The following is a 12,821-nucleotide window of genomic DNA, read 5'->3' as shown; positions in this document are numbered from 1 at the left end:
TGCATACATATACATACATACAAAGAAATAACCGTCATTATCAATCGTGATTAACATTTTGAGCAAAATAATCGTGATTATCATTTTTTTCTGTTATCGTGCAGCCCTAAGTCAAGTCCACCATCGCAAGTTTATACAAAATGTAGCATTTTAACCAACAGTAGACCTACACACAGGCCTAATATTATTACTATTGTTTTACCATATGTTTGAGAAATAACAATAATAATAGTCTCTGGCTATACCACTAACTGTATTCTCTCTCTCTTTAAAAAAAAAAAAAAAACATTTCCAATGCTTTGCTTCTTAGACTTTACACACCTGAAACTTGTCTATAGCACTTGTTCACTGCTGCTCTTATAGTTGTGTAAATTGCTTCCTTGTCCTCATTTGTAAGTCGCTTTGGATAAAAGCGTCTGCTAAATGACTAGATGTAAATGTAATGTAATAGCTGACTCATATTAACCTTTATTTTACAGCTACAGAATGGTGAGAAATTTGTTATCTTGATTTTAAGCAAAAAAAATCGTGATTCTCATTTTAGCCTGAATCGTGCAGTCCAAGGACGTTTGAGGCGAAGACAAAGCAGCAAACAGCCACTCTCTGCCTTTTTTTCCCCAATGTTTCCACCTACTGATAATCCATAAGCATCAGGGATGGGAATAGTAAGGAATTGAACGATTCTGGCTCCAGTTCAGATTCCACTTAAAGATTCTGGCTCCTTAAGAAATGCATTAACAGTTCTTTCAAGTTTCGAGAATAATCACTATAGGAAAACAATTCTTTCAATCAAGTTGCAATCAAGTGCATGTAGGGATCTCAGAGTATTAGTTAAAGGTGCTGTATGTAAGTTTCAAACTCTAGCATAAAAATGCCATAATATTTTTGCATATATTTCAGAAACATGCTAAATGAACATTCTTGTTTATCTGAAAAACAATGCTGAAGTCAGATATTCTGCTTTGAAAATGTGCGTTACGTGCCAGAACATCTGTCTTTGTTTTGGTTCCACATAAAGTGGTTATTAATTAGCAAATAATATAAATATTATGAACGTAAGCATTGGGTGAGCAGGTTACATTGTAACCCTGTGTCCTAACAACATGCTGCATGGAGAGATACGCAGTGATAAGCAATTTGGCTGTTTGCACAAGACGAAACATGACAGAAATGTAAATACAGCCATTCAGAAGCACAGAATAGTGCACTCACTGCACTCCAACAAAATGGTAAGGTTTATAATCTAATTAATACATATTAAACCTCTTTAACATTATTAAATGTAGATGCTAAATCCCTGATATATGTTGGCTTCACAGTTCACAGTTTTATTTCAAACGATTTATTTTATTTTCAAGATCTGAGGTGAACTATCTGCTGCTGCTTTCAGTAGTATCGCAATAACTGTCATGTAAAATGGCATTTAACTCACATTGTTAGCATTTAACACTGAATAAAGCAAATGAGGTGTACCTGAGGTGATCACAGCTTGAAAAGTAGATTTTTCAACATAGGTGACCTTTATTATGGAAAATATTCCATCTATCGCGTGTCAAGGCATGCAATACCTAGTTCAGCCAATGGGTGTCAAACTTTCATACTGCACATTTAACTCTTTATAAGGCACTCACTGATCTGAAAACTAGTGTTTCTGGGGATTAAACAAGAAACTCTTGAGATAAATATAAAAATTAAAAGATTTTAGAAAAAAATAATAATAAAAAATGTATTTAAATTTAATGTGAATCAAGTCACCATGTATAGTTTTTCATCTGTACTGCAAAAAATGCTTTTCTTACTTAGACTTTTTGTCTTGTTTCTAGTCCAAATATATAAAAATCCTTAAATCAAGAAGCATTTTTTCTAGTGTGATGAAGCGCTGCATTTATTCGTAAATAAACAGAATCAGAAAAAAGAATTTGTGCAATCTGATAACTTTCTGAAGAGATTTCCACATCAGTAATCAGAAAAGGATCGGGTTTTCACTTCCCAGCCCTAATAAGCTAGTAAAAAAGGCAAAGTTCGGAATTAATAACATTTTTTATGTTATAGAAATAAATGTTTAATAAAATAGTTAATATTCCCATTTTAATACGTTTTAATAACAACCTGCGCTTGCATGCCTATTGCATAATTTTTATCCATTTAATTATCATTATTTATTTATTCTATCTATAACTTTAGCATTATTATTATTATTATTATTATTTGTTACATATTTGTGTTATTTGTGCTCTGTTTGTGTTTTCTCTCTTTCGCTCTGCTCTCCCATATCTGCTTTCATTATTCACAGGTTCCGTTCATTGGTCTCTTCAGCTGTCAGTCATTTCTCCCATTGAAAAAACCCGTCTAACTGTGTATTTTGTTGTTGCCCGTTTCTGTGTGCACGTTATCCGTCCGTCATTTGTAGATCCCTCCATTTCTCTGTTTAAACGTTGTTTACGAGGCTTGGACGAAGCGGACAGGTAAGAAGGTCACGTGACATACATTTTGCAACACTTAGGACTACTCTTCTGTATAGTACATTAGGTTAGGGGCGAGCGCCACCCCTTGTACTTTATGGATAGATAGATAGAGTAGACAGTCAGGACTCGGAAGACTCTTCGCGTGCTAATTATTTTGTTTCACATAGTTAGTTAGCTAGATGCTTCTGGGAAGTTAGATTTAGTTTGGGTTTTGTTCTTTTCATTCCTTTAGCGCCGCCCATGTCCCTTCTGCCAGCTCTCATGTCTTTGTATTTGTTTCAGTGTTGTAAATAGTGTAAATAGTATATTTTGCCTTACTTTATTTTGGATTTATTCGTTGTTTTTGTTCACTTTGGGAAATATAAATAAAAAAATAAAAAAATTAAAAAAAAAAATCACAATTTTGGTATTATTTTGGTTGTCTTTGGCACTTATTTACTGTTGGTATAAATATATTTTAATTACAAATAAATGTCAAACCCCACCATCCCCTGCGCTAACATCATGGGTTTGTAACATTATTACATTTGTATTCCTAAGAAAGAAATGTTACTCAAATCAAAGTTAAAGTTTAGAATTTAAAGAAAGTCTTTTATTCTCTCTTCAAAACTTACATTTTGAGCAAAAATACCTATGGCCGCCTTTATTTTTTTGTGACAATTTAGCAAACAGAAAAAATGTTTTAAAAAATCTTAAACGCATATTTGTGAAGGCTTTGTATGATTCGTCTTTACCTGTACCAACCACATCATCAGTAAACCAGACGAAAGAGCCCCGAAAGCAGAAAAGTCAGAGAGTGGGACAGCTACTTGCCTGTATTAGAGCGTCGCCGGATGCCGAAGTCCCAGCTCGAGGTGATGTCGACCGACTGAGAGAGATCGCAGGTCTGTCCGTCTACACCTCCACCACTGCCATCTCCATACGAACCTCCGGATGAGCCTCCGCCAGCGGACGCCGCAGACAAATGACACTTCTCCAGATCCACATCGTGGTCGATCAGGACCATCTCACACATCCCGGTGTCGTCGCTGGTCACGTGCGACTGCCGGATGTGGGCCAGGATGATGGCCGGGTTGTCCAGGAAAGCCATTCTGAGCACCAGCCCCTCGTCCCTCTGTTGCGCTCCGGTTCTCTGTCCGGATGTGCAGACCCTCAGTCGGAGTGAGAGGATGAAGATTCCTCAGCAATGCAGCGTCTTCTTTTCCTTCCTTTGGGGGTTATTTTCTCCTCTCCATGGTGGGACATGGATGCCTGCCTGCAAAGTAACAAGATGTATAAACATTAACCCTTGTGTGCTGTTGAGGATGATTTCATCCACTCAGAGCGATTTTGAGTCTTAATTTGGCCACAGCTTTCTCTGTGTTTCAGCAAATGCAATGATTTTTGATGACAACTCTTATTTTTCAAAAATGCTTTGGAATTTGTCAAAAATTATACACCAGGGACAAATTGACCACCCTTTCATTATGTTGGGGGCTGTTTCTGCCCCATTGACATCCATTATAATGACATGTTTTGATTGCAAAGCCATGACATCGCAATGTGCACTTCTGCAATACTCACATCGCAGGATTTACAATGTTAAATCAGTATTAATATTCACCAGATTTGGGAAAGACTCAAGATTTGTGGAGTTTGTGCAATGTTTAACCATGAAGTTACCAAAACATTTATTATTCATGTGTGTTTTTATCATTTAATTCAGCTTAAAACTCTTCAGGAAAAAGAAATTACAGTTTTAACTTTAAGGAAAATTAATTGCATTTATGCATATATACTATATAGTTTTATTTGACATTTCATTATTAATATTGTGCATCTAATAGACTCCCAGAAAATCATATAGCACTATACATTTATTAGCACTATGTTGCTGCTGTATTATATTTCTCAGTGTTTGTGATTGGTTTATTATAGTTTGTGTACATACTCTTCCTTATAAAATCCTCCCAGTGTATCGAAAATTATTAATTCTTTCTGAATAGACATTTTCATTTCATCTGGTGAAATTATACATTCAATATTACAACTTGTATATCGAGGAAAAATAAAATATCGCAATGTCCATTTTTTTCAATTTAGTGTGTCCTGGTCCTCCAGGTTGGGGGTTGACCGTTGGGCTAACGACCCACCTCGTAAAGGTAAGATGTTAGAAAACACCAACATGATGCAGCTAAATATCAACTTCGACATAAACGGCCCTGGGAGTAAGTAAGTATGTATACTGTACTATATGCCATTATCAGAGATGACATATATCATGATATGAGATTTTTGCCCTAATCATAATGGTCAACATTTTGAGATTACAGACAATGGGGCTGTGCAATATATCATACCACAATGTGCGCATCTACAATAGTCACATCATGTTGAATGTGTCACTCTGATTAAGCTGAAAAAGCCAAGCTAAAATCATTTAATCTTTTTTAGGATGAAAAAATAAATACATTTAAAAAATATATTTAAAAAAATAAATAAATAAATCACAAGACATACACAAGTGTATATAATGCTCTTTCAGTCAGGCTCTAATCATGCTCTTACGAGGAGTTTATGACATAAACATACAATAATAATAAAGGTTAACGCAATAGTTTAGCATTTAAACATAACTTTACTAAGACATATTTTGGGGGATAATAACAACTGATATTTAAATGCGTTTATGTAAACAGTCTGATATATTAAGTCTATTTTCAACCATGTTGATTAACATTGAAAATCATTTTACTTTTTACACATTCAGACTTTCACCTTCTTAAAATCATTTCAGAAAAGAGTTATTAGCAAATTCTAAATAGGGAAATCATATTAGCAATTACTATCAAAGTACAACAGTGTTCACAGCCAATTAAATAGTGCTGATGTTGTTTTGAAGCCATACATGCATGCAATTTCAGACTGCATATTCAAATATAGCATGAAAAACAATATAGGGACTAGGGTTGTAGCGATACCGTTAATTAATCTTACGATACTATACCAGCTGAAGTATCACAATACCGAGTAGTATTGCGATTACTGTAATTTATCATTCAAATTATAAAATAAATAGTCAGAAATACTATATTTTATGTTATAATTGGCCTACTTGAATATAATTTATAATTCCCTTAAGGTCAAAAATTATTATTTGCACCCCACTTCACCTAAAATTTATTAATTCTTTCTGTTAATTTTACAGAAAACTGACCAAAAAAAAAAAACCACAGTAACATAAATTGAAAATAAATAAATAAATAAATTGTATACAAATTATACAGAACCAAATTTGTTCCAAAAGAGTTAAATTTTTTCCAACAAAATTAGGCTTTATGAAGTGTTCAAAAAGTGTTTCAATGTTTCCTGTTGCTATTTCGGGTTTTTCATCTATTTTTTTTTTCAGTCTTATCAGGAAACAATCCAAAGTAATTAAAAATTTCACTTTGTGACTCATTCTTTTAAAGAGATTGTCACGGTTGCTATAGCTACTAAATCATATTAACAGGAACAGAAATGAACTTATTCAAATGTGCATTCGAACCAAAGCATTAGAAAACCTGCAATAGGGCTGGGCGATATGGGTAAAAAATAATTTATCTCTGTATCTTTAGGAGGAATGACGATATACGATATATATCCTGTATTTTCCCATAAATGGTTACTTGAGAGTTAAAGCCTTTATCAAAATTTAATTAAACATTTTTTGAGCAAAATATAATTCAAACACAGGGGTTTCCCTCTCTGTTTACAAATAAACAGCTGCACAAAAAATAACAGCTGCATAAAAACTTTGATAAATAAATACATTACAGGGTTTTTCCTGCTTAACACTATACACAGCTCTACTGTGCTGCTGTGCAAATAACAAAGTAAACAGAAGCATAGAAAACAGAGCTACATTGTCAGGGCAAATAATGAACACACTTAAATAGTAACACAACAAACTTATTGAATGTAAATATGAAACACACAGTATTTCATGTCATAGTTACAGTGTTGTTATAAGTAATCCTGTTTACCACAGTTGTGTGATTTATAAACAACATTTAAATCAGCTGAATATGTTTTTAGTTACACATTTATATGTGTGTATTGTGCACAATTATTAAACAGTGCACATATTGAAGATATCCAAAGAGAAGTCTTTCACTCCATGTTAAAAATCCTACACTTTTTCTTTTGTTTTGACTAAACTTGTTTTATTAAATATTAAATAAGGAGATGAAAACATATAGACTTTAGATATGAGAAGTAACGAAATTGTTTCAGAGTGCTGTGATGAAATGCTGGTTAAGCATATAAATGTAAACAGTCATTATAACAGAGCTAAATGTGTTATAATGTAAATGTAAAGAAGAGACCGTCGTGTAATAAATACTGAACTTATAATTAGTGAATATGAGGTGGTTTCACTTTTGAAATGCGCTATAAATTCCTCCTATTTTGCCGTTTTTAATTCTTTTGAACACATTCAGGTGCTGCTTGTCAATTTGACAAGGCTTCCATGTTCGTTCTTGCTGTCAATTGTGGAAAAAATGATTGATAAAAGGTTTCTGATAAACCGATGTGAGGGCTGCAGGCACTGTGTGACAAGCGTGCACGCGAGGGGGAGTCAGACTTGTCCGGGGAGTCAGATTTCGATACAATACCGGCACTGCATGTTCCTCCATGTCGCGTCAGTGATGGGTCGTTCTTGAACGATTCGTTCATTTTGAACAAATCTTTTGTATGACTCATGAAGTGAATCATTCATTTGCGCATGCGTGCATTTGTGTAAGTGGAGCTCGCGTGCTACCTTGGAGTGGTCTGTTTTGCGCAGAATGGGCACGTGTGGCTTCAAACCATATCGCTATGAAAGATATTGGATTATCCCGCATCGCATTGGGGAATCATGTCGATATATCCCCAGAACCCGATATACCGCCAAGCCCTAACTTGCAATAGGCTACCATAAAAGGCACAAATTCTACACAGTTTTGCAACCTTAAAGGGCTCCACAGACTATTCAAATAAAATGGTTTATTGTTGCACAAACGGGTGAGCATTTTAGTGACTTTTGCACAAGCAACATTATGTATTGTAGATAAACCATTAATGACGATACTACCGTTTACAAACAGAGGCACCGCCAGTATTTTGGAGCCATAGTATCGCGATACTATCATAGTACTGGTAACCTGTGCAACCCTAATGGCTCGTTTCCACTGACTGGTACAGTACGGTACGGTTCGGTACGGGTCACCTTTATCAGGCTTGCGTTTCCACTAACAAGGGTACCCTTTTGGTGGGCGTGGTGTATGACAGAAAGTTTCAGTTGACGTCATTCTCGCTGGAGGAAATGTCTACAATAAAGCTATACAGGTCGCTCACATATTATATGAAAAGCACTTCTCACAAAACAGATGCTTTACACACATAAATACTGTTTATTACACACATAAATACTGTTTATGTTTATGTTTATTACTAACTTTTCTATGAACATGAGTTGATTATAACTGCAGATCAAAGACAGTGCGAAACGTCTGTAATTATATTAAATAACTAAATAAATGAACATATAAACACATACAGCCCCTTACAGTCTCTGATATGTTACCACCTACAGAAGAACTACACACAGCAGACATTTCGCCCATATTTAGGTTCAAAAACAACACAAAATATACCCTACAGTCAGTGTAAACCTCTCATCTGTGTCTGTAATCTTCAGCAGCACATGTAGCCTCTGTTAGACAGTAATTCCATCATTCCCAGTTCATAATAGTCCAAAAGGTGAAGATAATAGTTAAACATGGCATTTTGTTCATGTTTGCTGAATAATGTGCTCCTTTTTTCCGGCTTCTGCTTTGCTTTTTCGCACTTCACTCTCGCGTTTGTCAGTGTCTGACAGGATCGGGTTTCAAAAGCTCGTCAATAATCAAGCGCATGTTATTATCATCAGCTCAAGAAGTTTGTTATTTCAGATATAGACGTGAGGTGAGCGCAAGGAAGAAAGCGAAACTGCGCGCGCTTCAGACTGCCTCGTAAAAAACTACGAGGCACAGGGTAGATGCTGCTCTACTCCATGGCTTTGTGGCTGTTCATCAAGACGACCACAAGGTTTGTTTGAGCCCGGATCGTCCATGGCTCGTTATTATATGCATAAATAAATCCACTGTAATCTCTCGCTGTGTATTTTAAACATGGCGGGTTATTTTGTTTTCATTCTGGCTTGTCGCGTGAGCGAATGACGTATCTCTGTAAACCAATAGTGTTCAGCTGCGCATCTAGCTCCGCCTTTTGGTACCCTTTCTTGTGTTTGGTACCCTTTCGAAAGTGGTATGGTACGGTTCGGTACGCCTTTTGACAGTGGAAACGGCCATAAAACGTACCAAACCGAACCATAACACTCAGTGGAAACGGGCCATAATAGGGACCACATCACATTACACTCATAACATCATCATTTGCTCATGTGAACGTCATCATAATATATATATGTATTAGACTTTTTAAATTCTGCTTTACTCTTTTATTCAATGCGAAAGTCCAAACGTACGAATATAAAACCACTGTTACCCCAAAGCTGTCATGATCGCTCCACTCAACAGAAACCCAAACAAAAACCTCCTTAACTAGTTTGGGGTAAAGTGGGTTTTCTATTTAGACATTCAGATTTTCACCTTCTCAATTTAATTTCAGAAAAGTATTATTAGCAAACTCCAAACAGCGAAATCAAATTAACAGCCAATGACTAACATTATCAACGTACAACAGTGTTCACAATCAATTAAATAGTGCTAATGTTGTTTTGAAGTCATACATGCATGCAATTTCAGACTGAATATTCAAAGCAGCGTGGTAAACAATATAGGGACCACGTCAAAAGTTATGCTCATAACAGCACATCATCATAATACACATGTGTTAGCCTTTTTAAATTCTGCTTTGCTACTTTATTGAATGCTGAAGTCTAAATGTGCGAATATAAAGCCACTGTTACTTCAACGCTGTCATGATTGCTCCCAAACGAAAACCTCCTTAACTAGTTTGGGGTAAAGTTGCTATTATATTCACACTTTCACCTTCTTAATATGATAACAGAAAAGTATTATTAGCAAATTACAAATAGCGAAACCATATTAGCAGCTTATGACTACCAAACAGTGTTTACGGTCAATTAAATAGTGCTAATGTTGTTTTAAAGTCATACTTGCATGTGATTTCAGACTGTATATTCAAAGTAGCGTGGTAAACAATATAGGGACCACGTCAAAAGTTATGCTCATAACAGCACATCATCATAATACACATGTGTTAGCCTTTTTAAATTCTGCTTTGCTATTTTATTGAATGCTGAAGTCTAAATGTGCGAATATAAAGCCACTGTTACTTCAACGCTGTCATGATTGCTCGCAAAAGAAAACCTCCTTAACTAGTTTGGGGTAAAGTTGCTATTATATTAACACTTTCAGACTTTCACCTTCTTAATATGATAACAGAAAAGTATTATTAGCAAATTACAAATAGAAAAAATGATATTAGCAGCTTATGACTACCAAACAGTGTTTACAGTCAATTAAATAGTGCTAATGTTGTTTTAAAGTTATACTTGCATGCGATTTCAGACTGTATATTCAAAGTAGCGTGGTAAACAATATAGGGACCACGTCAAAAGTTATGCTCATAACAGCACATCATCATAATATACATGTGTTAGCCTTTTTTAATCATGCTTTACTATTTTATTGAATGCTGAAGTCTAAATGTGCGAATATAAAGCCACTGTTACCTCAACACTGTCATGATTGCTCTTCTCAATAGAAACCCAAACGAAAACCTCCTTAACTAGCTTGGGGTAAAGTTGCTATTATATTCACACTTTCAGACTTTCACCTTCTTAATATAATTACAGAAAAATATTATTAGCAAATTACAAATAGCGAAATCATATTAGCAGCTTATGACTACCAAACAGTGTTCACAGTCAATTAAATAGTGCTAATGTTGTTTTAAAGTTATACTTGCATGCGATTTCAGACTGTATATTCAAAGTAGCGTGGTAAACAATATAGGGACCACTTCACAAGTTATGCTCATAACAGCACATCATCATAATACACGTGTTAGCCTTTTTAAATTCTGCTTAGCTATTTTATTATATGCTGAAGTCTAAATGTGCGAATATAAAGCCACTGTTACCTCAACACTGTCATGATTGCTCCCAAACGAAAACCTCCTTAACTAGTTTGGGATAAAGTTGCTATTATATTAACACTTTCAGACTTTCACCTTCTTAATATTGTAACAGAAAAGTATTATTAGCAAAGTACAATAGCGAAATCATATTAGCAGCCTATGACTATCAAACAGTGTTTACGGTCAATTAAATAGTGCTAATGTTGTTTTAAAGTTATACTTGCATGTGATTTCAGACTGTATATTCAAAGTAGCGTGGTAAACAATATGGGGAGCACGTCATAAGTTATGCTCATAACAGTACATCATCATGATATACATGTGTTAGCCTTTTTAAATCATGCTTTACTACTTTATTAAACGTGAAAGTCCAAATGTGCGAATATAAAACCAACTTCACCTCAGTCTTAACCACACCAAGACAAATACATGGACAACCATGCCATACGATAACACCACATGTTAAAAAAAGATTCAAATAACATAAATGTAAACAAAATCAGAAGTGATGCTAAAATGCTAATTAGCCACAAGATAATTAAATTACTTCTTATAACCGCCATAACTGAGTTGTGTTAAGAAGCTGAATTATCGCAAAAGTGCTCTCGTTACTGTCTCACACGACTAGCGCTATATTTGAGTCATATTTTAGGTAAAACAGACGTAATTCAGAGATAAGTGAACGCGCTAGTCAGCCCATGCTAACGCTAGTGCTAATCTGCTCGAAGAGCCAGAGCTATTAGCGCATATTTACCTTCATTCAAGGCTGTAACAGCGGCTGGAAACATGACAGAGCCGCCACACCGTCTGAGCGAGACGCCGACCGGACTGTTTCATTTCATACTTGTGGAAAAATCCGTCCCAAAACTGAAGAAATGTCTCTGTTTACTGTGTTGTTCCTGTGTTGGTGGTCCTGGAAGCTACTTCCTGCGGGTTTGCCCCTCATACCGGAACTACACCGCTCGAGGGAACGCCCTCCGGAACGGAAGATGGACAGGCCATGCGGCCAATCAAAGACAAGAGATTGTTTATGACACATAATAAAATAGAGTTCATTTATGTTTTATAACTAAATATAGTAACTAAATCGTATTATAGTAAAATTATTAAAGTAAAAGACTAAACACAGTAGTAAACTAAAATAAAAGATCTCACATTTGACTCTTGTGAACACTTTTACTCTAATTATTTACTTTAATAAAAAAAGCAGGCAAGTGATTATAACAAATAATGAAGTAGAGAGACAAACAGAGTTGTTTATTTTTATTTCATTTAATTTCATTTCGTTTAATTTCATTTAATTTAATTTTATTTTATTTTATTTTATTTTATTATTTCCATTCATTTTCTTTTCGCTTAGTCCCTTTATTAATCTGGGGTCGCCACAGTGGAATGAACCGCCAACTTATCCAGCATATGTTTTACACAGCGAATACCCTTCCAGCTGCAACCCATCTTTGGGAAACATCCATACACACTCACCCACCCTCATACACTATGGACAATTTTAGCTTTCCCAATTCACCTGCACCACATGTCTTTAGACTATGGGGGAATCCGGAGCACCCAGAGGAAACGCAGGCAGAACATGCAAACTCCAGACAGAAACGCCAACTGACCCAGCCAAGACTCAAACCAGCAACCTTCTTGCTGTGAGGCAACAGCACTACCTACTGCCCCACTGCGTTGCCCATTTTATTTTTAATTTAATTTAATTTTATTTTATTTTATTTTATTTTATTTTATTTTATTTTATTTTATTTTATTTTATTTTATTTTATTTTTAATTTAATTTAATTTAATTTAATTTAATTTAATTTAATTTAATTTAATTTAATTTAATTTAATTTAATTTTATTTAATTTTATTTTATTTTATTTTTAATTTAATTTAATTTAATTTAATTTAATTTAATTTAATTTAATTTAATTTTTATTTTCATTTTTATTTTATTTTATTTTATTTTATTTTATTTTTAATTTATTTTATTTTATTTTATTTTATTTTATTTTTAATTTAATTTAATTTAATTTAATTTTATTTAATTTTATTTTATTTTATTTTATTTTATTTTATTTTATTTTATTTTATTTATTTTATTTTATTTTTAATTTAATTTAATTTAATTTAATTTTATTTTATTTTATTTTATTTTATTTTATTTTATTTTATTTTATTTTATTTTATTTT

At 34.1% G+C, this 12,821-nt stretch overlaps 1 protein-coding gene across 1 annotated transcript in view; it reads right to left on the bottom strand.

The window, feature by feature from the left end:
- mapkap1 (MAPK associated protein 1) overlaps nt 1-11,549 on the bottom strand; it is a 106,799-nt gene extending 95,250 nt beyond the window's left edge. The window contains exons 1-2 of the mRNA XM_056457277.1: nt 11,386-11,549; nt 3,279-3,720 (exon numbers count right to left, since the gene is read on the bottom strand). Of these exons, the coding sequence (XP_056313252.1) occupies nt 3,279-3,555 (277 nt within the window). The 5' untranslated portion in view covers nt 3,556-3,720; nt 11,386-11,549. The remainder of the gene's footprint in view (nt 1-3,278; nt 3,721-11,385) is intronic.
- Between the last annotated feature and the right edge of the window lie 1,272 nt (nt 11,550-12,821).

This window comes from Danio aesculapii, chromosome 5 (genome assembly GCF_903798145.1).
Source record: "Danio aesculapii chromosome 5, fDanAes4.1, whole genome shotgun sequence".
NCBI lineage: Eukaryota > Metazoa > Chordata > Actinopteri > Cypriniformes > Danionidae > Danio > Danio aesculapii.
Note: the sequence above shows the minus strand (reverse complement) of the source record. Positions and strands in the feature narration are given on the sequence as shown.